The sequence below is a fragment of the Monodon monoceros genome, unplaced genomic scaffold (genome assembly GCF_005190385.1).
Source record: "Monodon monoceros isolate NGI ecotype Baffin Bay Population unplaced genomic scaffold, NGI_Narwhal_1 Super_Scaffold_18, whole genome shotgun sequence".
NCBI classification, from domain to species: domain Eukaryota; kingdom Metazoa; phylum Chordata; class Mammalia; order Artiodactyla; family Monodontidae; genus Monodon; species Monodon monoceros.
In genome coordinates, this window is record NW_021703774.1 from 124,081,566 (window position 1) to 124,108,006 (window position 26,441).

The 26,441-nt window shown below is 40.2% G+C and overlaps 1 protein-coding gene across 5 annotated transcripts in view; it reads right to left on the reverse strand.

Annotated features, from left to right (window-relative positions):
• The window catches only part of SGIP1 (SH3 domain GRB2 like endophilin interacting protein 1), a 209,721-nt gene extending 187,334 nt beyond the window's left edge, over nucleotides 1-22,387 (reverse strand). For 4 of the 5 annotated variants that reach the window (XM_029230278.1, XM_029230277.1, XM_029230275.1 and 1 more), the window contains exons 1-2: nucleotides 22,010-22,387; nucleotides 21,574-21,707 (exon numbers count right to left, since the gene is read on the reverse strand). In XM_029230278.1, coding sequence (XP_029086111.1) covers nucleotides 21,574-21,583 — 10 coding nt within the window. In that variant the 5' untranslated portion in view covers nucleotides 21,584-21,707; nucleotides 22,010-22,387. The remainder of the gene's footprint in view (nucleotides 1-21,573; nucleotides 21,708-22,009) is intronic. The other variant, XM_029230276.1, reaches the window with a different exon arrangement.
• Nucleotides 22,388-26,441: the final 4,054 nt, after the last annotated feature.

The following is a 26,441-nucleotide window of genomic DNA, read 5'->3' on the forward strand; positions in this document are numbered from 1 at the left end:
CGTGTTTGTTGGCAATCTGTATATCTTCTTTGGAGAAATGTCTATTTAGGTCTTCTGCCCATTTTAGGATTGCGTTGTTTGTTTTTGATATTGAGCTGCATGAGCTGCTTGTAAATTTTGGAGATTAATCCTTTGTCAGTTGCTTCATTTGCAAATATTTTCTACCATTCTGAGGGTTGTCTTTTAGTCTTGTTTATGGTTTCCTTTGCTGTGCAAAACTTCTAAGTTTCATTAGGTCCCATTTGTTTATTTTTGTTTTTATTTCCATTTCTCTAGGAGGTGGGTCAAAAAGGATCTTGCTGTGATTTATGTCATAGAGTGTTCTGCCTATCTTTTCCTCTAAGAGTTGGATAGTGTCTGGCCTTTCATTTAGGTCTTTAATCCATTTTGAGTTCATTTTTGTGTAGGATGTTAGGGAGTGTTCTAATTTCATTCTTTTACATGTAGCTGTTCCGTTTTCCCAGCACCACTTTTTGAAGAGGCTGTCTTTTCTCCACTGTATATTCTTGCCTCCTTTATCAAAGATAAGGTGACCATATGTGTGTGGCTTTATCTCTGGGCTTTCTATCCTGTTCCATTGATCTATATTTCTGCTTTTGTGCCAGTACCATACTGTCTTGATTACTGTAGCTTTGTAGTATAGTCTGAAGTCTGGACGCCTGATTCCTCCAGCTCCGTTTTTCTTTCTCAAGATTGCTTTGGCTATTCGGTGTCCTTTGTGTTTCCATACAAATTGTGAAATATTTTGTTCTAGGTCTGCGAAAAATGCCAGTGGTAGTTTGGTAGGGATTGCATTGAACCTGTAGATTGCTTTGGGTAGTAGAGTCATTTTCACAATGTTGATTCTTCCAATCCAAGACTATGGTATATCTCTCCATCGATTTGTATCATCTTTAATTTCTTTCATCAGTGTCTTATAATTCTCTGCATACAGGTCTTTTGTCTCCTTAGGTAGGTTTATTCCTAGGTATTTTATTCTCTTTGTTGCAATGGTAAATGGGAGTGTTTTCTTAATTTCACTTTCAGATTTTTCATCATTAGTGTATAGCAATGCAAGAGATTTCTGTGCATTAATTTTGTATCCTGCTACTTTACCAAATTCATTGATTAGCTCTAGTAGTTTTCTGGTAGCATCTTTAGGATTCTCTATGTATAGTATCATGTCATCTGCAAATAGTGACCGCTTTACTTCTTCTTTTCTGATAATCCCAATCTCCCAATTCATCATACCACCACTACCACCCCTGCCACTTTCCCCCCTTGGTGTCCATACATTTGTTCTCTACATCTGTGTCTCTATTTCTGCCCTGCAAATCGGTTCAACTGTACCATTTTTCTAGGTTCCACATATATGCGTTAAGATATGATATTTGTTTTTCTCTTTCTGACTTATTTCACTCTGTATGACAGTCTCTAGATCCATCCACATCTCTACAAATGACCCAGTTTCATTCCTTTTTATGGCTGAGTAATATTCCATTGTATATATGTACCACATCTTCTTTATCCATTTGTCTGTCAATGGGCATTTAAGTTGCTTCCATGGCCTGGCTATTGTAAATAATGCTGCAATGAACACTGGGGTGCATGTGTCTTTTGAATTATGGTTCATCTGTACTAATTTGTATTAATTTAATGTCTTTGTCACTATACTGTAAATTCCAGAAGGCCTGACATTTGCTCACCAGAGACACCTAGTCCTGAGCACAGTATTTGGAACCTCAATAAATACTTGCTGACAATCTTGTGAATTTGTGATAGATTAAAAACCTGAGAAAGACACATAAAAAAACCCTGAAGTTTAGGTTTGCCCAAAGGCACACAGTAAGTTGCAGAGGCAGGATTTGAACCCAGGTCTGTTTTGACTTCCAAGCCTGTGTAATTCCCTGCTGTGAATACTTAGAAAAGAACACCAGAGTCCTAAGTATCAAGAAGATTGGAATAGGAGCACGTGCCGCCATCAGGAAGGGGACAAACGCATACAGCATTGGCAGTTTTGGCACCTGCAGGTAGGCAGGCAGAGCTGTATAGCCGGAGGTGTGCATAGGTGAATCTATTTAATGGAAGCAATAGGGACTCAGGCAATGAAATTCAGAAAGGACACGAGAGGTTTTAATGGAAACATTTATGGAGAAAATGGAACACCGAGAGGTCAACCTCTATCAACAGCAAGGTCTCTTAAGTACTTCCATCTTTCTGATCTGGCCTAGAGAGAAAGAGCCTCAGTGATGAAAGCCAGCCTAATACACTAACTGATTCAGTTTCAAAATGACTATCAAACAATTGAAGTGCTTTGAAGCCATTTAAAAATAAGTACATAGGGGCTTTCTTGATGGCACAGTGGTTAGGAATCTGCCTGCCAGTGCAGGGGACATGGGTTCGAGCCCTAGTCCGGGAAGATCCCACATGCCACGAAGCAACTAAGCCCAGGTGCCACAACTAATTAGCCTGCACTCTAGAGCCCACAAGCCACAACTACTGAGCCCACGTGCCACAACTACTGAAGCCCATGCACGTAGAACCCGTGCTCTGCAACAAGAGAAGCCACCACCATGAGAAGCCCGCACACCATAACAAAGAGCTGCCCCGCTCACCACAACTAGAGAAAGCCCATGTGCAGCAACAAAGACCCAACACAGCCAAAAATAAATAAATAAATAAGTTAAAAAAACAAAACAAAACAAAAAAACAAGTACATAACACAAACACATATTAATATACTTTAATATCTTCAATTTTTTCACCTGTCAACATGCCTCTGAAAAAAATCTAATGCCAGAACATTTGGGTTAGACAAAGAATTGATTGAATAAAGTCGAATTAAACCTCACTTTGAGCCCTCAGACCTCAGCACAGATGGTGCTGAGTAGTTGGGGGAAGGGCAGCACAATTCCTTCCAATTTCTCTTAGCTTTCCCAAAAATGAACATACAATTTAAATAAAATCAGAGTATTTATTACTCAAACACAGGTCCAAGACAATCTCCTCTCAGAAAAACAAACAAAAAAACCCAAAAAAACCCACTCAAAAAACCATAATGCTACATCTAGCCACTCAAGTTCATCCAACATCCACAGTAAAGACAAATGGAAGCATGACCTTCTGCTAAAACGCCTCCAGTGGCTTTCCATTGCCTCAGAATGAAGTTTAGATCCACCTCCATTCCTCGTAAAGACATCCTTGACATGAATCTTGCCTCCTTCCCCCTCCTTCACTGGTCTCCAGTCACCCTGGCTTTCCTTTTGTTCCTTGAGCTTACCAAGTTCCAGGCCTTTGACCCTTGCAATCCTCACTCCTGCAGGATCTTCACATGTCACAGTGTGAAGAAGTCTCAGCTCAAATACTTTCCCGGACTCCCTAAAGTGGGATTCACCACCACTCTCCATTCTCTTCCATAAGATTCTTTTTTTAAAATTGATTTTACCACCATCTGAAATTCTCTCGTTTATTCATTTGGTTTGTTAGTCTTGTCTTCTCATAGTAGAATGCAAGCTCCATGAGAGCAAGGACTCTCTGTGTCTTGCTCACAGGTATCCCACACCTAGAACCATGGTAGCTCAAAGCACTCCACTGCCACCAAAAAACTTCCTCTGTATCTTAGTCAAAGTTTATCAAGAAAGCAACGAGCTCTATCCTTCAATGTGCCAACTTGAAGTGGGTTGCCGTGAAGATAGAAGATACCAGAAAACTCTAGAAAAGAAATCCAGATTAAGTAATTTGATCTGGCAATTAGATTGAGCAGATTAGACTTTGCTGTGCTGAAATTATATATTTGGTTTTGTAACTATGCCAAGATAGATTTTAGTTGGACACACTTTTAAATGTATTTTAAATTGTCCCACTACAAATTCATCATTAGAAACAATATTTTTACCCAGTTTAACAAAATGATATACTATACTGTTCAAATAAATAATTCACCAAATTAGGAAAGGTGTTGGTCTCCTGGTATCCAAAAATGAAGAAAACCATTTGTATGCATGAACGGTGGGAGGTATGGGGAGAGGGGTTAACTATAGCAGGGACACAGCCCAAAATCCTAGTACCAGATCACAGAACCTTAAAACTAGTTAGCGCCTCCCAAATTACCTAGCCTAGCCTTTCACTTGAAAACAGAGTTTCCTAGATACTAAATGTAATTATTATAGCCCTAATACTATACTACATTTATATAAAAATTTAGAGCTTTCAAAATACTTTCTCATTATATTTTGTGCTTTGATATTTATAACCTAGTGAGAAAGGCAGGAAAGTTCATATCATTTACCATCCTACAGATGGGAAAATAAAGAGATAGTGACTTGCCCAAGATACACAGCCAGAACCTTCAAATAAGACATAAAAAATCGATTCCTACCCACCTGGTAAATTCTTGGCCTCATACCCACAGCTAATAAAGAATGGTGCCAGGAGATGCTAGAATTTTTTGAATTACAATCAATTTCTCTTTCTACTCTTTGCTTTCTCTTCTCAGTGTTATATGGCTGTCCAAGGTTCCTCTGCTGGCTGGGGCAGTGCAGGACTAGAACCCAATACAGAACTTGCACCACCTCACTAAGCTATCATATTAAATGAAAACCAAGAATTCCTACTATTCCATGAGATTCAATGTGAGCCATTCTAGCTCAAAATGCAAATCAAGCTCCAGCTGACAGTATAAATGTGTAACACCAAGGAAATAGTAAAATAACGTATGATGTTATGGAATATTATGCAGCCTGCAAAAATAAGGTTTTTGGAGATCATTTCGTGAGTATGATAATGACAGCTAACATTTCTTTTTGTTGTTGTTGTTGGCTGAGTTGGGTCTTCGTTGTTGTGTGCGGGCTTCCTCTAGTTGTGGTGAGCAGGGGCTATTCTTTGTTGTGGTACATGGGCTTCTCATTGTGGTGGCTTCTCTTGCTGTGGAGCATGGGTTCTAGCCTGTGTGGGCTTCAGTAGTTGTGGAGCATGGGCTCAGTAGTTGTGGTGCACAGGCTCAGTAGCTGTGGCTCGTGGGCTGTTGAGTGCCCAGGCTCAGTAATTGTGACACTTAGCTGCTCTGCGGTATGTGGAATCTTCCCGGACCAGGGGTCGAACCCGTGTCCCCTGCATTGGCAGGCAGATTCTTAACCACTGCGCCACCAGGGAATTCCCAACAACTAACATTTCTTTTTTATTTTTCAACATTTTTATTGGAGTATAATTGCTTCACAATGTTGTGTTAGTTTCTGCTTTACAACGAAGTGAATCAGTTATACATACACATAGATCACCATATTGCTTCTCTTTTGTGTCTCCCACCCTGCCACCCTCCCCATTCTACCCTTCTAGCTGGTCACAAAGCACTGAGCTGATCTCCCTGTGCTATGTGACTGCTTCCCACTAGCTAGTTATTTTACATTTGGTACTGTATATATGTCCATATATACACTACCACTCTCTCACTTTGTCCCAGCTTACCCTTCCCCCTCCCTGTATCCTCAAGTCCATTTTCTAGTAGGTCTGCATCTTTATTCCCATCTTGCCCCTATGTTCTTCATGACCTTTTTTTTTTTTTTAGATTCCATATATATGTGTTAGCATACAGTATTTGTTTTCCTCTTCCAGACTTCATTCTGTATGACAGACCCTAGGTCCATCCACCTCCCTACAAATACCTCAATTTCATTCCTTTTTATGGCTGAGTAATATTCCATTGTATATATGGGCCACATCTTCTTTATACATTCTTCTGTTGATGGACACTTAGGTTCCTTCCATGTCCAGGCTACTGTAAATGGAGCTGCAATGAACATTGTGGTACATGACTCTTTTTGAATTATGGTTTTCTCAGGGTATACACCCAGTAGTGGGATTCCTGGGTCATATGGTAGTTCTATTTTTAGTATTTTTGGAACCTCCATACTGTTCTCCATAGTGGCTGTATCAATTTACATTCCCACCAACAGTGTATTAGGGTTCCCTTTTCTCCACACCCTCTCCAGCATTTTTTGATGATGGCCATTCTGACCAGTGTGAGATGATATGGCATTGTAGTTTTGATTTCCATTTCTCTAATGATTCATGATGTTGAGCATTCTTTCATGGGTTTGTTGGCAATCTGTATATCTCCTTTGGAGAATTGTTTGCTTAGGTCTTCTGCCTATTTTTGGATTGGTTTGTTTGTTTTTTTTAATATTGAGCTGCATGAGCTGCTTGTAAATTTTGGAGATTTATCCTTTGTCAGTTGCTTCATTTGCAAGTATCTTCTCCCATTCTGAGGGTTGTCTTTCCACCTCGTTTATGGTTTCCTTTGCTGTGCAAAAGCTTTTAAGCTTCATTAGGTCCCATTTGTTTATTTTTGTTTTTATTTCCATTTCTCTAGGAGGTGGGTCAAAAGGATCTTTCTGTGATTTATGTCATAGAGTGTTCTGCTTATGTTTTCCTCTAAGAGTTTGATAGTGTCTGGCCTTTCATTTAGGTCTTTAATCCATTTGGAGTTTATTGTTGTGTAGGGTGTTAGGGAGTGTTCTAATTTCATTCTTTTACATGCAGCTGTCCCATTTTCCCAGCACCACTTATTGAAGAGGCTCTCTTTTCGCCACTGTATATGCTTGCCTCCTTTGTCAAAGATAAAGTGACCATATGTGCGTGGGTTTATCTCTGGACTTTCTATCCATTAATCTGTTAGTTCTATTAATCTATAATCTATAATAATCTATTACTCTATATTAATCTATATTTCTGCTAGTACCATACTGTCAATTACTGTAGCTTTGTAGTATAGTCTGAAGTCCAGGAGCCTGATTCCCCCAGCACTGTTGTTTTTTCTCAAGAATGCTTTGGCTATTTGGGGTCTTTTATGTTTCCATACAAATTGTGAAATATTTTGTTCTAGTTCTGTGAAAAATGCCAGTGGTAGTTTGATAGGGATTGCATTGAACCTGTAGATTGCTTTGGGTAGTAGAGTCATTTTCACAATGTTGATTCTTCCAATCCAAGAACATGGTATATCTCTCCATCTGTTGGTATCATCTTTAATTTCTTTCATCAGTGTCTTATAATTCTCTGCATACAGGTCTTTTGTCTCCTTAGGTAGGTTTATTCCTAGGTATTTTATTCTCTTTGTTGCAATGGTAAATGGGAGTGTTTTCTTAATTTCACTTTCAGATTTTTCATCATTAGTTTATAGCAATGCAAGAGATTTCTGTACATTAAATTTGTATCCTGCTACTTTACCAAATTCATTGATTAGCTCTAGTAGTTTTCTGGTAGCATCTTTAGGATTCTCTATGTATAGTATCATGTCATCTACAAATAGTGACCGCTTTACTTCTTCTTTTCTGATTTGGATTCCTTTCATTTCTTTTTCTTCTCTGATTGCTGTGGCTAAAACTTCCAAAACTATGTTGAATAACAGTGATGAGAGTGGGCAACCTTGTCTTATTCCTGATCTTAGTGGAAATGGTTTCAGTTTTTCACAATTGAGAACGATGTTGGCTGTGGTTTTGTCATATATGGTCTTTATTGTGTTGAGGTAAGTTCCCTCTATGCTTACTTTCTGCAGGGTTTTTATCATAACTGGGTGTTGAATTTTGTCAGAAGTTTTCTCTGCATCTATTGAGATGATCATATGGTTTTTCTCCTTCAGTTTGTTAATATGGTGTATCACATTGACTGATTTGCATATATTGAAGAATCCTGTATTCCTGGGATAAACCCCACTTGATCATGATGTATGATCCTTTTAATATGCTGTTGGCTTCTGTTTGCTCATATTTTGTTAAGGATTTTTGCATCTATGTTCCTCAGTGTTATTGGTCTGTAGTTTTCTTTTTTTCTGACATCTTTGTCTGCTTTTGGTATCAGGGTGATGGTGGCCTCAAAGAATGGGTTTGGGAGTGTTCTTCCCTCTGCTGTATTTTGGAAGAGTTTGAGAAGGATAGGTGTTAGCTCTTCTCTAAATGTTTGATAGAATTCACCTGTGAAGCCATCTGGTCCTGGGCTTTTGTTTGTTGGAAGAGTTTTAATCACAGTTTCAATTTCAGTGCTTGTGACTGGTCTGTTCATAGTTTCTATTTCTTCCTGGTTCAGTCTCGGAAGGTTGTGCATTTCTAAGAATTTGTCTATTTCTTCCAGGTTGTCCATTTTATTGGCATATAGCTGCTTGTAGTAATCTCTCATGATCCTTTGTATTTCTGCCGTGTCAGTTATTACTTCCCTGTTTTCATTTCTCATTCTATTGATTTGAGTCTTCTTCCTTTTTCTCTTGATGAGTCTGGCCAATGGTTTATCAACTTTGTTTATCTTCTCAAAGAACCAGCTTTTAGTTTTATTGATCTTTGCTATCGTTTCCTTCATTTCTTTTTCATTTATTTCTGATCTGAGCTTGATGATTTCTTTTTTTCTGCTGATTTTGGGGTTTTTTTGTTCTTCTTTCTCTAATTGCTTTAGGTGTAAGGTTAGGTTGTTTATTTGAGATCTTTCTTGTTTCTTAAGGTAGGATTATATTGCTATAAACTTCCCTCTTAGAACTGCTTTTGCTGCATCCCACCGACAGCTAACATTTCTTGATCGAGCATTTACTCTGTACCAAATGTTCTTTAAGTATATTATATTTGACATATATTAGAATAAAATAATAATAACTATATTAAACTCATTTAATCCTTATAGTAACCTTTTCATTGGGGATTATTTCATATAGAAGAAGGAACTGAGGCACAGAGGGGTTAAATAACTTGCCTAAACTAGCATAGTTGGCAAAGGTAGAGAGATCAGGATTTGAGTCTGGGAAGTTTATCTCCAGTTCCCCTGTGCTTAACAAATATACAGGCTGCTTAGGATAGTGGTTACAATCTAATGTAAACTGGAAAAGTCATGTGTATGAATATACACACAAATATGTGTAAATATGAACATATTTATAATGATAAAATTGGGTTCTTTGACATAAATATATATTTTGAACATAAAGCTATTAAGAGCTACCATGTATTCCGTGCTTACTTAATACGCCAGGTAAGTTGCAAGTGCAGTCTATACATTATCTTATTTTATTTCCCCACCGTCTTGTGGTAGGTGTTATGTCAACTCACTTTACTGATAAGATTGCTGAGGTTTAAAGAGTTTCAGATGGTCCGTTCCCAAAACCCATATTCTACACTCAACAAGTTGTAACTGTGTTTGGTTATTTTATTGATATAACAATGAGATTACTGGTGATTTCAATTTCTTCTTCACATCTTCTTTGTATCTTTTAAGTTTTCTACAATGAAACCTAGTCTTCCTTAAAATGAGAGGAACACAATTAAAAGAGTCAGGAGGAATGTGTGAGATACTAGATTAACTGGATGCTCCTGGAACCAGAGTGTGGCTTTTGGCCTGAGTGAGCCTACACAGCAGACGGGTGCTTTGGGGAGAGCAGAGAGAGCACAGTCCCCCGGGGTACTGCCTGGCATCCAGAAACCATGCTGGAGCCTTCTATGTGCCCAACAGAGTAAATTGAGTAAGTCTTTCCTATGGAGCAAATACTCTTCTAAATGTTTTATGTATATTAACTCATTTAATTCTCATGATAGCCATAGACTGGGTGGCTTGAATATCCTCCAAAGAGTCTGTTATCCCTCGACAGGATTCATTCATTCACTTGATATTTACTTAGCACTTATACAGGCCACACAGTGATAATACAAAAATGAGTAAGACATGGTCCTGGCTCTAGCCAAGTCCTTGGGTCTTTGGGGGAGACACAAACAAAGTAGGTGTAAGAACAAAAAATAGCAGCTAATATTTATTGAGAGCTTAACATTGTGCCTCAAGACTGCAACATCAACCCCACCTAAGTTTCTAGCCTGCCAGTCTGTTCTGTGGACCTTGGACTTGCCAGTCCTCACAATCAAGTGACCCATTTCCTTAAAAATCTCTCTCTCTCTCCCTCTCTCTCTCTCTTTCTCTCTCTCTCTCACCTATTGGTTCTGTATCTCCAGAGAACTCTGAGTGCAAAAGTGTACTTTCTGATTTAATCCTCAAGAACTTTATGTGATTAAATTACCCATGAGAAAGATACTTTTATTATCACTCTCATTTTCCAGATGAGAAAACAGGTTCACTAGCTTCTCAAGGTCACACACATGAGGTTTAACCTAGGTCAGTCTGACTCCAAAGCCAGGGCTCTTAAACCTTCTGCTACTTGGCCTTGGAGAATGGGAATTGAGAATTAAGCACAAGGAAGGAAGCACCTCACCATCAACCTGGGAGACTGTAGGAAGGCTTCCTTGAAGGGGTTGCTTTTGTTTGACCTTGAATGATCAGAACAGACCGTTACCACACAGAGAAGGGGAGGGACAGCATATACAAGGGAAAGAGAAGGCAAGGCACTTCTGTTTGGCAGGGGCAGTGAGACATGAGGGCATAACATGGCCCATGTGTGAAAGTGTTGCACAGCACACGAATGCATTTGGACCTCATCTTAGAAGCATGAGGAACAATCAAAGGCAGCTGAGGAAAGGGATCGCTTTGATGGCTGTGAGAAGGATGGATTGGAAGATGGAGGCAGCAACGCCTTGTCAGGTGTGATAGCAGGGGATGAAAGAGAGAGAACAGAGTCAGGAGCTCTTCAGGAAGGATAATCAACAGCTCTTGAGGACCTACTGACACAAGGCAGGCAGGAAGGAGGAGTCAGGAACAAATCCCAACAAGGACTCTGGCTTGGTTACTTGGTAGACACAGTTCTTCGAATTCGGGGCACAAGGAGGCTAAGAGAAACTTGATGGTTAAGGTCAACAGCACAGGAGTAGGGTCCTACCTGTTACAAGGCTTACAGACCACTTCCTATTATTACTACCATAACCAGGGCTGTGAGCAATTTTTCACATGTTATTTTTCAGTGACTCACTAAGGGCATTTGTAAAGGCTAGGTGCACAGCTAGACCACCCGTATTGTAGTTTTATGCATTGTATTTCAACTTACGGAAACTGCCCGTGGTAGGGAGAGAAAAGTGATATCATCTCATGTGCCAACTTCAATCAACTGGCAGAGGTGGCCTGGAATGTGATGTTGAGATAGGTGCTGAGGCTGGACAGGAAGATGACTATGATTGATTAGTGATGTCTGCCATGTTCAAGAAAGGGGCAGCATAGCACACGGACACTGAGAATAGAGGACGATAGAATATGCTAGTAACTAACAGTATGAAGAGAAGAGGGAAATCTATAAGCCTTCTCTGCAAAAGAGATGCAGCAATAATCTACTTGAAAAGCAAAATAGCAAGCAGTAGTGCCTAGCCACCAAATGCTAACAGACCCACATGTAACAAACAAGCTGAGAGAGAGCCATCTGAGAAAGTAACTGGCATTTGCATCACACCCTTTCAGATGTTTTTATATTGATGACCTCATTTGATTTTCACAATGACTCTGAGGGAGGGAACCAGCATTATTGCTACCTTACAAATGGGGAGGGTGAGGCCAAAGCAGGTCCAGAACTCACTCAAGGTCACATAGCTACTCAGTAGGTACAGCCTCTTCAGGTCCTGGTCCTTCCCTCCACATGGCCCTGACTCACCAACAGCAGATGCAGGAGCCATGGCAGCCCAGGAGGCAGCTATAAATGGCCCCATTGTATGCGCACTCAGTAGAGCGACGGCCCTGGGGACACATTCATTTGTGTGTCTTTGGGCAGTCACCCAATCAGCCCCAGCACCTTTGAACGTGAAAGACACCACAGGTTCCAAGTCTTTGTCTATTCACATTTTTGGAATCATTACTAAAATAAACTTTGACTTGCCCTCTTACAGAAAGAATAAAAATCCTTGGGAAGGTTGTTTCATTTGGTTTTGGTTTCCTCAATGCAAAATGAGGTTGGACTAGATTGGTTAATCTTCCAGGGTAGCACACACCATCACGCTTTTATGATAATGGTCAAGGCTTTCACGGAATGTCAGTGAACACCGAGCTGTCCTTCTCAGAGAGAAAGGGCTTTTGTTCATAGTGGGAGCCAGGCTTTCTGATAAAGTGTTTTGTAGAATGTAAGCTGTGAAAGTTTAGAGTCCACTGGCTTAGTGATATCACATGTCCCTTCCCGTCATAAAATTCGAGGAACCAGTCAGTGTCATTGAAAGGAGCCCATTGGGCTAAAACACTCCTGCATTAGGTAGCCTTCTTCAGGATGGTGGCTGTTCTAAAGGCTCATGACCTGATAATAAAATTAACTTGCTTAGTTTTGAAGAAGGCTCTTGAAATACCGTGTCAAATTTAGACAATGTGCTGTTGGCTTGTCAGCCAGAGACCCAGGCCAAACAATTTCAGATTTGAGCAGGATGTTCCAATCACAGCATTAAACAAACAAAGAACACTTGACTAGGATTCAAGTTTGGCTAATAAATGCTGATTCTGCCTTTTGGTAAGGTGGTCACCTTGAACAAGTCACTTAACATCACTGACCCCTGGTTGCCTCCTGTTTGAAATGAAGATAGTAATGCCTATTTCTACCACGCAGAGATAGTGTAGAATAAAATATGTACAGAGTATGTGATAATATATACTAGACTCTGAGTTTCTGAGGATGGCAACTACAGCTGCCCCTTTTTGCTATCATATTCACTGGGCCTAGAATTGCACATGAGACTAAGGAAAAAGTTCCAGATATACCTGTTAAATGAATGAAACATTTTGGAAACTTTGAAGTATGTTCAAGTGCCACATAATTTTAGGACAATGTCCTAAGTTAGATAGGACATGTTAGATAACACGTTAGGTAACATCTTCCTTATACTGTTTGTAAAGATATGAGACATGGGTCACTCTGGGCCTTTTAAAAAAATCCTAAAATACTAGCCCTGGTACATAATAGAAATTTATATGAACCAAATAAAAATAAAAGCCTCTGATACATAGTCAAAATATTTGTGAATTGATGTGTAATTCTGATTCTGATATCACCTGATCATGAAGCTCTATCTTTTGTGTGGAAATGTTCAAGACTAGAATTGTAGCTGAACTCTCAGCTCTAACTTTGGGCTTGAAACCATAAGCCAAGGCAAGAGCATGATATGCATCCACTTACTAAAATACAGGGGAAGAATGGGTCTGAGAGGAACCATCAAAAGACAGTCACAGAACTAGGATCAGAATACCAGGCTTCTGAATGCCCACCTGTTGCTTGACACATGGCTAACATAGGCCCATGTAGAGTGACTTCTGCAAAAGGAAACTGGCTTTCCTACCATTGGAAAGGATCCAGCGATTCCACTCCTGGGTATTTGTCTGAAGAAAACAAAAACACTAATTCCAAAAGATACATGCATCCCAATGTTCGTCACAGCATTATTTACAATAGTCAAAGATATGGAAGCAACCTAAGTGTCCCTCAACAGATGAATGGATAAAGAAGACATGATAATATGTTTATATATGTATGTATATATATATATGTGTGTATATATATATATATATATATATGTACACACACACACACACACACACACACACACGCGCACGCATGCAATGGAATATTACTCAGCCATAAAAGAGGATGAAATCTTGCCATTTGCAACAACATGGATGGACTTGGAGGGTACTGTGCTAAGTGGAATAAGTCAGACAGAGAAAGACAAATACTGTTTGTTTTCACTTATATGTGGAATCTAAAAAGCAAAACTAATAACCAAATATAAGAAAACAGAAAACAGACTCACAGATAGTGGTTGCCAGAGGGAAGGGTTGTGGGGGTATTGGTGATATAGGTGAAGGTACAAACTACCAATTATACAATATAAATAATAGGAATGTAATGTACAACACAGGGAATATAGTCAATAATATTACAATAACTTTGTATGGTGAGTAATCTATAAAAATATTGAATCACCATGTTGTACACCAGAAACTAATATGATATTGTAAGTCAACTATATTTCAACCAAAAAAAAAAAAGAAAAAAAAAAGAAAGGGGGCTTCCCTGGTTGCGCAGTGGTTAAGAAACCGCCTGCCAATGCACGGCACACGGGTTCGATCCCTGGTCCGGGAAGATCCCACATGCCGCGGAGCACCTAAGCCCGTGCGCCACAACTACTGAGCCTGCTCTCTAGAGCCTGCGAGGCACAACTACTGAAGCCCGCACGCCTAGAGCCTGTGCTCCGCAACAAGAGAAGCCACCTCAATGAGAAGCCTGCGCACCACAACGAAGAGTAGCCCCCACTCGCCACAACTAGAGAAAGCCATGCACAGCAACAAAGAACCAAAGCAGCCAAAAGTAAATAAGTAAAATAAATAAATTTTTTTAAAAAGAGAGAGAGAAAGGGGCTCATAGGTGTCTATTTGTTCTTACCTCTCTGAGTACCTCTCTTGAACATTCCCCCGACCTTTGCTCCAGACCCACGGGCCTCCTTGCTGTTCCGCCCACATTCTGAGCCTTTCACTGGCTCTTCCCCCTGCTTCTTTAGACTGCTCCTCCAGGTAATTACTTGGCTGCTCACTCCCTTCCCTCCCTCAAGTCTTTGCTCAAATGTCTTCTCAGCGAGGCTTTCCATCAACACCCTATTTAATAACTGCAACCCCATCTGCCCCGATCCTTCCACTACTTCCTCTATCCCCTTTCTCCACTCGTCTCTTCTCCAAAGCCCTTACCCCCATCCAATGTACTCTGCATTTTATTTTATTTTTTCATGTCTCTCTTGCACCAAACAGGAAGCTCCGTGCAGGCAGGAATCTGTTTTATTCACTATTGAGCCTCTAGCACCTAGAACCATGCCTAACACCTAGTATTCATTCAATATACAATTTTTAATGGGCACATAAATAGTTCTATGCTAAGAGCTAGATAAGAGGGTTGCATAGATGCACTTTTGTCTTCTAGCACAGCAAAGATGCAAGACAAACTTGTAGCATAAGTGCAAAAGGACAGCAGAGGAAGAATAAACCAATAAAAGCAGATACTAATATATTTGAATCATTTTTTGTGTCAGCAAAGGTATGTTCTGAGGTAGGATGAAGAGGAGTCAATCATTAGAATTTAAACCTTGGAGGGAGTGAATATGTGGAATCCAAATCATTCAGTAAATGCCAGAGACTCTTAGAGCTGGAAGTTCTAGAGGGATGACAGATCATTGCTCGTATTTTGTTTGCAAGGAAACAGAACCCCAGGTAGGTAAAGTAATCCTCTCAAGACACATAGCCAAGAAGTTACAACACTTAGTCTCAAACTTAAGTCTGATTTCTGAGTCCATGCTCTTTCACCCCAAAAAATCCAGTCTGCACAAATTCAGAGAACATATTGAGCTTCTAAGATTCATAGATTCTCCAATCAAGAATAATTTGGCATCTGAAAAACCTCACATACCAACACATTGCCACTGCATGCACAAATACATTGTACAATAGTACAATAGTTTACATACATTAATTTATTTAAAAACACTTTCCCAAATTCCAAGTCAAACTTTCTAGGTCTATAATCTATTATTTTCAGATCTGGTCATAAACCAGAGAAAAGGAAAGAGAGCCCCGGAATGAAAAGGAGGAATGGAAGAATGAGAAAAATGGAGAAAGCAAGGCAGAAATACAAGGAAAGCAGAAGGAAGAGAAAAAAAATATATGTACAGGATATTGACAACAATGCCTCTGGGAATGTCTTTGAATAGCTCTGCTATAACTTGTCTTTTTCCAGTATGAAATCATTTCCTTGGAGCTAATCACCAAAATAATTTAAGCTCGAGTACATATTTTCAAATGGACTATTTCTTTTCTTTTGCTTCTCAAAAGGTATTATCTGTATCTTACAATTAGTACTCCATAACACATATCTTTTCCCTAGTTATCTCATGTTTACAGATCTTGTTTCTCCAGCAAGAACATACATTTGAGCAATTTATTTTTCTTATATCCACCATAATGCCCCAAATAATACCTTATAATGTAAACTATGAAGTCATCAGAGTCATTTACATCAGGTTTTACTCACTTAGTCAATAAACAAACATCTAAGCATCCACTCTGCATTAAGAGCTAAGGATACAGAAGGGAGATGACAGACCAGATTCCTGCCCTCATGGAGCTTACCTCTGAGTGAGAGATTTAGCCGATACACCATTAAACAACCATGAATAATAAATACAGCTCTTAGGAGAGAGAGGACACTGAGATGGACTCAGGGCCCAGGGTGTGTGTCTGGGAGCTTGGGATGACAAGGATGGTAGGGAAGGCCTCCTGACGAGGTGGCAGTATTGCTGGGATCACAAGAGAATCAGTTACTCCATGAGCTGGCAAAAGAGTGTTCTAGGCAGGGCAAAAGCCCTGAGACAGGAAAGTATTTGTTCTAGACACTCTGAGAGAGGCAGCAAGGCTGTCGGTGTTAAGTGCCACGTGAGATGAGCTTGAAGAAGCACAGAAGGCCAGAGCGTGCCGGCTCCTGTATGCTCTAGATTTTAAGAGAAATGAGAAGGTATTGAAGTTTTTTTAAATAAGGAAGCGACATGATAGAAAATATTAAATAGAGATACTGAATATCTTTCTAACACCCTGTAGGTACAATTAAATGGCATACATGTTCCAAGAATGGAGATTCATTCCTCCTCAAGTCTACACCTCCTTCCCCAAAGCTCTTCCGCTGGTGAGCAAGCCATCCTAAGCCCATAGAAATATTAGGTAGTCAGTGCACAAACCCATTAGATCCAATACCTCTGCCGCACACCCTACTTTCTCCTCAAAGGAATCCTGCACTTAGCATGCTCCCTAATTCCCTTCTACCTATGATCTCTTCTCCAGTTAATTTCTCCTCAGAGACTTTTGTAGATGCGTGAGCTCACATCCATTATAATCCCTTAACTTTTTCAACTCCTTTACAATTATCTTTCTCTCTTTCTTAATTCCATTTGTGAGTTTCCATAAAGTGGTCACAATTAAACAGCATTAGATATGATAAAATTGAATTGCAAATAGGTAAGCCACAAGTATGGACGTAAAATTGAACATAATTGAAAAATCCAGTGTTGAGTCTCTAAAACTTCTAAAAATACTTAAAAAAAAAAACTCTTCAAAATGTCTCTCCATCTCCTCATTGTCCTCTAAGTAAACCTTCTTCCCCTCAAGTAGCAACATTAGAAATAGAAAATACATTTAATGCCATTGTTCTCTTTTGGCTAACTACTATAGTAACTGTCATGTTCTTTATACATTCCATGGCAAATATTTAGTTTCAGGTAGATAAAAGGTCAACAGCCTTTGATGGATTACTGAAAGAATGCAACCATCATTTATATCATCATTTCTACAGGAAAACTTGTTTCAAGTGACCAGATCCCAAACAAACCCAGGAACATAAAAATTGAGTTGCTGACTTCCTGCAACTTGTTTATTTGAAACATGGATAGTGTATGTGCCAAATCCAACAGAAAGAATTATCCACAGTCTTCTAGCATGGTTTATCTAAGTTAATTTTTTTTGAAAAGACTACATGTTCTTTTTAGAGATTTAAAGTTGGCCTTGGGAATTGGATGGGAATTTATACATAACAGGAGGCTGTTTCCAACCCTGAGCCCCTTAGGAAGGAGAGAAATTACATAAGGGATGGAATATATATTATAATCTCATAGGCATGCTTAAGATTTTCCAAAATATCATCACCATTTCTGGGAAGGGAACTGGTAGAACAGTGAGAAGCATTCCCTTTAAAACTTCTTAGCTAACTAGAAAATGAACAGTTCCAGCTTCAAAATGCTTCGTTCCTTTTTGATTACAGCAAACAAAATTCCAAATAAATAAACTTCATTTCTAGATAGGGGAAAGAAAAGCCTTTACTGTTACAAGGTTCACTGCCACAACAGAAGATCAGTTAATCTAGAATTGTTTAAATTTTTCTAAATATTGATTTTGGAGGTAAAAGGTATTAACAAGGAATTGAGAGGTATGATTCTGTGAGTACTCACATTTAAAAGAGAGACAGATGCAACCAAAGAAACTTAAGGCCTAGCTTTCAATCAGGTTAATATACCCACCTTGATACAAAGTAAAAAGAAAAAGTTCATATTTAAAACGTTATGAGGGATCAAAAATAGGAGCTTTCTTGTTAAATGAACTTGGGTCCGAAATCCATCCTCCCATTTTTCTGCCTCAATGTATTAGTTTTTATTTTTACAATTTAGAAAAAGTACTGCAGAAGCACTCCGTGCAGAATACATTTACTTGCAGGTTATTGTGGATAGTAAAAATAATAAAATTAATTAAATAACTCTGCACATTGCAATTAAACCCAGTAAACCCTTAAAATATGCTTGTTAACTTCAAAAATTATTTATAGGATGAAACTACTGGCCGCCCCTAAACTTTTCTTTCCAGTAAAACACCTAAGAGCCTGAATAGGGAACTGAAAACACAAGCACTTCCAGTCCAGTTCCTCCACACAAGGGAACATTTCCCAGACTGCCTTACAAATTAATAAATGTCCCTGGAAACCCTGACTTAGTTCCACTTATCTTTAAAAAAAGTAGCTAAAAGGTCATTTTCAAACTTTAATAATAATAATATATGAAAAACAACAGAATCCCTGAATAGTTGCCCTAACCACACAGACTGCACTGTAAGCTTGGCCAACATATATGCCCTTTAGCAAATAATTCCCTCTGCTCATCCTCTTTCCCTTCACAGTCATACTGCATAAGGCTCCACATCACAGGGCATTCTTTAGGAAAGACCCAATACTAACCACTGCCAAAAAATAAAGAATGCAGGAATCAACAAATCGAGTCCCTTAAAATATACTTTTTAAAAGAAAAATATTTGAAAGGAGTCATGGAGCCACAAACTACCGATAACGTGCTTGAGGTCCCTGCAGAAGTACTTCACTGCCTTCTGTGATACTTGAATCTCTGGGGAGGTAGTAACAGTTCTCTTCTATGGCCAGAATTTCCAATAGGCATTGAATGAATGGAGCTTATATCCTGTTCCATCAAAATGAGAACACAAAATTAAACCATAAGCCATTCTGATGAATATTTGTTTACTCTCGTTTTACACAAAGTAGAGAAGTAGCTTTGAAAAGTTGCCATGGCCATGCTTTTCCTGAGCACTAGACTAAAACACTTCAGTAAATATAGAAATATATACACACACAAATGCAAATGTGGGTTCTCTCCCTTTCTAAAATACTGTATATGTGTGGATGACATATGTGTGTGCAACTCTGTGTTTGTGTGTGTGTGTGTGTGTGTGGCATATGAACTAATTGAGAAGACAGCATGTTACCTATCTGGATGTTTGGTGACACATTCTCAGAGCCCACTGACGTTTTGGCAGACGGCTGCCATGACAGGATTTCAGGGTGCTTTTTAGGGGCTTTCTTATCTTTCCAAGGCTATCATGATAGATGGAAGCCTAGCTTCCTCTAGGGAAGAGTTAAGTGGGAATGACAACTGCTATAACACACTTTCAGAGTAAGAGCAATTCAGAGGTGAAATTCTGAGATGCAGTATCAGAAATATGCATATATTGCCAAAAAGGCTGGCAACTAAGTTGGAAGGCCATCGATAAGCAAACTGATTCCTGATTAAGGTTCCCACCAGCCTTTCTAAGGTCCCTGAACCGTGAAGATAATAAGTCTTGAATAGTATTTAAGTAGGAGCTATAAGTAGATAAAAATTATTAGTTTCATTTAAATGTTTAAGCCACTGGAAACACCTGTCCAATTTCTTTTGCAAGGATCTGATGGATGGCCACCGCACCCCTAGTGTCACCTTTAATTCATAACAGTGCTCAGATAGCATCCTTCACTAGATAAATTTGGTCAACGCAGAGCAATAGTGTTAATTCAGCTCCAACACATGTCTTTGTTACAGTTCTCAGTTCAGTGTAGGCAGCTCAGATAAGCTTATCACAGGTCTTCGAACTGACATTCTGGGGTGGCACAATAGACAATATTACCAAGAGAATCATTAATAAGCATCAAAAAATATTACTTCCTTCAAAGATACTTTAAGTCCATAGTTTATAAGGCAAGAAGTAAAAGGAAAGCTCTTCCACTTCCCTGTGTAAGATTAAAATCTAATCAGAACGTGTGCAGATTTATTCTCAAGTAATGCTACGTGAAATTTAGCCGGAGAAACCTAGTACCTCTATAGACACAAATTTTTTCTGAAGAGGGTAATCCACGTGAGCTTCTAATTGAAAAGTTCATCAGTAATGCTCTTTCTTGTTTGTTTTGCCTTGTTACTCAAAGGTTAAATCCATTTTGGATTTCATTTTGAATTAATGAAAATGATTTAATCTTACAGCATTAGTAATCTCACTTTATTTAGGCCTATATTTAAAAAACTAGCTTGAGAACCCTTTGCAAACAAGACCAGTCTCCACAGCAAAATGATACCCAATCCCTCTTTTCAGGCTATTTTCTAAAATCTGTGGGCCATGACTGTAGAATTCTTCTCTCCCCAAATCACATTAACAATGTTTGACATGATGACAGAGAAAGCAAAAAGAATTCATTTCTGCTAAATAAGTACAGGCAACGCTTCTGTTTTTTGCAACCATTCTCCTCTTATTCCATTTTGGTAAATTTCTAAGGAATGTTTAAAATCTGTAAGACAGACCTTGGCTTAAGAGGTGGCCTCTCTGCCATTTTCATGGCTGATTTGAGACCCATTATGCACTCGATTCCGCATTGTGAAATCCAGGCTGGGGACAAATTTCTGCCTGTCATCTTAGGAAAGGCCAGGAGTTTTGCACCATCCTGTAGTGTGAAAACAGAAAATCAAAGCCGGGGTAGGGCTGCCTGCTTCTTTCCTAATCAGCTTGCTGCTTTTCTGAGGCACTCTTGGTTGTCACCATCTCAAGCTTAGAAGGGTAATTTAGTAGAATAAAATAGAGTTTAAACAATATCTCCCCAGGGAAAGTTCCTCCTTACACTTAAAATTGAATGCAAAAAGGTAATCAGTTAAGTAATCATTTGATGCTTGGCTAAGAACCATTGCATGGAGAACACATTTAGGAAGCACAAAATTCTTTTTTTTTTTTTTTAACCTGATAAGACCCCTAATCAGAAGCCAAGAGTCCCAGATATTTTCCTCATATTGCTCATTCTGTTGCAATGACAGCCCCATAAAACTATAGCTTATGGACTAAATTGGTTGCACCTCTCACCCCAACAGTATGATGTAAATTGCAGAGATAAAAATATCTTACAAGAATTTTTAAAATTTTTAAACAGTTCACCGAAAATGACAGCATGCATAACTCTGTCAATGACCTCTCCTGTCTAATGTTAATTTCAGAAGACAAGTTTCCGTTGTAAATGTTTAATCAGTGTAGTCCCAGGAACCCAGAGCAGAAAACCTTATCTTCTCTCCCAACTTCTTTGCTTTGCAAGCTCTTTGCTAGCTCTATCTCAGCTCCTTGCAAGCACTTTAGGCAAGCTCTGTAGGTTCTGAGCTAAACAAGAAGCCCTGTGGTTTGATTCCATTAGTCTGAGCCCTGGTCCGCTGCAAGCAAACTGCAGAATTTCTGCTTGCAAATCCTGGCAACCAGGTTCTAGACCAGCCACAAACACAGACTGTACACATAATTCAACACTGTTCTGCCCAAACCTTGCCTGAAGCCAGTCAACCACAGCAGAAAGCATCCTACCTTCCATCATGGTGGCAGAATTGCATTCCTTAATTTCCAAAGAGTCTGAAAAAAGACAGGAGGATACGATTCCAGGTCCCAGCTAAGTCCTCACAACGCTGCTGCTGCTGTCGAGAGATCTGCTCTGTCCGATGCTGAAGCCAAAGGAGACAAGTGTTAACCCCAAAGATAGGCCATGGATGCTTGTGGTGCTGCTTCACCTACAGGCTCCCAGGAAGATGCTGCGAGAGAAAGGGAGAGGAACAGCAAGCCGGCCAAGCTGCACCGCCTGCGCTGCCTCGGCCAATCCCTTCAGCTCTGGACCGCGTCACATGGTAGCCAGCCTGCATCTCCTGACACAATACCCCCGGAGAGCACACAGAACCTATTTCCCGTCCCCATTCCCCTCCACCCCCATCCCCTCCGCTTGTCACCAAATGCACAGCCCCTTCCCCACCTGGTGACGCACTTCCCCCGCCCCTCCTCTTCGTCTTCTTAAGCCTATTGCAGCGTCTGGGTACCCGAGATTAATTATCAGACTCTGCCACCTTAACCGGGGACGCTGGCATGAAACGAGCACCTAAGTGGCTCGCTGCGGAGGAGACTTTCTTTTCTTTTTTCTTTTCTTTCTTTTTTTTTTTTTAAGAAAAACTTCTTAATTATTCCGTGCAGCCTGAAGTCTTGGCTGCACACTTTCAAGCTCCTATTGCTATCTCCCTTTGCCCTGAAGGAATTCCAAATGTCAGTTATCTGTGGCCTCCGCACACATCTGTGACCCTCTCTCGCGCTCTCTCTTTGCCTCTCTCTCTCTCTCTCTCTCTCTCATTCAGGAGAGAAAAATCAATCCGGCTGACGTCACATCATAAACAATTATCCCCAAAAGGATGATGCAGAAGAAATATCACCCCAGTTGCCTTCAAAAGAGCCAGAGAATTAATCGCGCATGACACGCCGAAGGGCTGGGAACTGTCATTAAAACAAAGAAACAAAAGAACCCACCCGAGTGGGGCTCTGGAATCGCACTGGCAACGCTTGAGATAATTTCTGGGGCGGGAGGCGGGAGAGAGGGGAGCAGGCGGGGAGTGAGGCCTCAGCCCGACGGAAGCCAGCTGTGCGCGCCGCTTCCTCCCACTCGGACCTGGGCCGCCGGCCGCCGACCAGACCGCGGGGCGCAGCTCCGCTTGGCGTTCGAATCCCGCCGCCGGCGCGTCCTCGGGCGCAGCGCACACGTGAACCACCGCGCCGCCCACGGCAGTCCCTGTAGAAACCAACTTTCTTCTCAATGACACCTTTCTCGCCAAGCGCCTCTAGCATCCGTAGTCGCCGTTAAGCCCATTCGTTCATTCCTGTGGGAATCCGGCGGGAGATAAACGTGCCGGGTTCCGGCCCGAGGGGTGGGTGGAGCCCAGGGTTACGCAGCTTCCAGGGATGGGGTCGGGGCGCCGTGCTGCTATTTAAGTGGCAAGGGTTATGACACCCCAGCTGCTTGGGTTGAGACTGTCACCCGACTGGTCCCTAGGGATCCAGGAGCCGTTAAGAGGGCTCCAAGCCCCGGCGTCTGGCTGTCCTCGTTTCCTTTCAAGCAGGCTTAGCCCTCAGAGGGCCAAGGAAGGAGAGGGCAGGAGAAGTTTAGGAGGCAAGAGGAGAAAGAAAGGAGATGGGCAGGGGAGGAAAGTCCTCTCTAGAACCCTAGGCGACAACATCCGGCAACGTGACTGAGAGAAAGGTCACTACATCACAGAACAATTCTGAGCATCGAATGAAATAATTTTAAGAAGTATGATGCATTAGACCATCAAGGTTGAGTCTCTAATACTATTATTAATTATTTATAGTATAAATATACCCATGAACTTTTGATATTGCCCAGCCCTTGTCATAGTCTAGTTCTTTCTATGAGAGCAAATATGAGGTATTGGTGGCTGAGGACTACTGAAGAAAATATAACTAAAGGAGCTAACTGAAGTACCATATTAACAGATGAAAAAAATTCAGTTCCTTAGCAACTTAGAAGTTTTGAAAAACTCATTGTTCTCCCTAAGGACACATACTTCAATGGCCTTGAAATTTCAAAATGAAACTCTCCAGGGAGATACATGCTTGTGCCTTATTCTGTATATCTATGAGGTAGTTGAATTTTAAAAGAGGAAAGAATTCCAAAGTAAAACCTGTCTTGAGTATAACTTACACTGCTCTGAGGACTACAAGGGTATTATAGCAAAAATCAGATTGATTAGTGTGGGAGTATTTAGCCAAATGTTTTTTAATGGTTAAGAACATGGATAGATATTGGTGTCAAACAGACTGGGATCAAGTTCTGTCTCTGCCACTTCATGAGCTCTAGTGGCCCTGTACAAGTTATGTAATTCTCTGTGACTCACAGCTTCCTTATCTGCGAAATGAAGATAATAGTACCAAGTTCATAGGACTATAAATAGTACTAATAACAAATCTTTATTAATGGCTTACTGTGTGCGAAGCAGTGTTCTAAATACTTTGCCAGTAAGTTACTTAGCATTGTGTCTGGAGCATAATATACCCTCCATGTTGGCTTTTTAATATTAGTATTATTACCACCAAAGGGCTGCCAGAGGCACCAAAGAAGTCTGCAGCCAACTCAGGGTTATACCACATGCACAGTGAACAGCTCAGTGAAAGATTAGGTGATGCATCCAGAGGTGTAACATGTCAGAGACTGCTCTGTAAAAGAGTGGTTACTAAATAAGATAGGGAGCTCTAAAGTAAAAAATTGGCTCAATGTAAAATCTGGAGGTAAGTGTAAGCACTGAAGTGTAGGGCTAGGCAACATTGTCAAAGGTGTAAGGGGAGAGAAGAGCCAGGGAAACCCAGGCTGCCTGGCTTTTCTCACCCAATGTAAGTTTTACAGCGTGTTAGAGCAAACCTCTCAGATAGATTCAATGTGGGCACACATCAGTTTTGTTTTCGACTTGGAGCAAAGCAACTAGCCAGAGACAGAAAGATGGTTCAAAGATTCTTTTGGTCACTGGGGTGGTTATAGAAAAAAGAAAAGTGTCTCGTTAGGATTGTTAGAGAAGGAACATGAAAGGGATGTGTAGTTAAAGGTTATAAGGCCAGTATCAAGACTGGTTGAACTTTATGCAACTTTATCAAAAAAATGTTATCAATTATAAAAGCATCCGATGAACAAAGTTCTGCTTCAAATAAAAAACTGCTCAAGTATGTTATCAGAAAAGTTTAAGCATTCTAATTTTTTCTCATAGGTTTTTTGGGGAAAAAAATTGTTTTCTCAAGAACAAAGACAGTACTTTAGATTGAAACCCCAATTTCATCCCTTCCTAGGATAGTTTTTACTTACCAACAAGAAGGAGAATTTCTAGCTGCTATAATAATGGAATACTTTTTTCAAGTCTTAAATGGAAGTCAAAGGATCTGTGGAAAAGATCAGTCAAATTACTGACTTGCACCAAAATACAGGGACTTCCCAGGAGTCTAATCCAGGATAGCGAGTGTGTGCCCAGATCACACCAGGCTCTCAGAGAGTGCCTGAGATTTGTCCAAGACCAAAAACTTAACTGCTGAAGTCACTAGACATTTAATTTTTTTCTGAGGTATTTGTATGCTAATGATGCCCTATTACACATTGTTTTTTTACAAATCCTATTATATTTTACTATGCACATTGAATTTCTTCACTATATCCCGATTGTCATGTGTGTGTGGAAAATCAGCTCATATCTCAGAAGGAGGAAGAAAATAATGAGAACTGAGTCACAAATGAAGAAGGAAACAAAATTAACACAGAAGGAAAGTTTTAAAAATGGATCCAGATATGTATCTCCAAGACAGTGATCTCAGCACGACATTGACTCTGTCCCTCTTGCTATCCCTGCTGAGGCAGTTCCATGAATGTAGAAAGGAAAATATTGTCCAAGCCCTGGAAATCAGCAAGGGTCCCACTTAGAGAATTAGATTTCCATAGGATGAAATAGGTGAGGAGCAGAAATTATATATACCCATGCTCAGAATGTTTATACTCTTTGTTAAAAGGAAAAACTCCAACTGGAACTGACATGGGCAAAGAAGGGGTCTATTTGGGTAGCTCACAATATGTGAAGCACTGCACAGCTGAGGGAAAGCAGGAATTCAATCCTCCAGGAAATGTTGTGACCAGAACCAAGTACTTACAAGTCTGTTTCTCCCAGCACATCAGCTTCTTTTTGCTGCCTAGTTTTTCTCCCTGTGATCAGAGAGCTGGCCATTTAAATCCTTTAAGTTCACAGCTTGACTATCTAAGATCTACTTCAAAAAACTCTGATTGACTCTGGCTTGGATCACTGTTCCACCTTTGAACCCATTAACGAGGCCAGGTTGATGAGGTCTCATGATAGATTTATTCAAACCAAAATTTACATTGGACTTAGTCACATGCCCACTACTGAGACTACACGTGGGAGAGAGATAGGCAAGTTTCTATGACAAACAACCTTTAATAATATGAACCCCTAATATGGTTGGAGGGGTAGAAGAGACATTGGTGAAGAAAGAGAGGGAACGATTACCAGAACAAATGTGGGGAGAGCAACTATGAAACAAAAGCTGTCCATCATGTAGACATTACTCAGTACACCTAAGATAAAATTTACAGAAGGATTCATGGTGGCAGAGGGACTCAGAATGCTATACTCAATCCCATTCGGTATATCAGAGAGGTTATTTGTATATTCTCACTCACTATATCCAGAGAGAAACTTGCACACCCTATAGCCATCCTCTTCCTAACTGTGGGGAAGGAGGGCAGAAAAGGGGAGAGCTGACCCTACATGTTGACCCGCGGACACCAAAGACATGCCCTGAAATGTTTGCCACCCATTGGTCCAACACTGCCCCGAGAACTAATACTGCAGGAA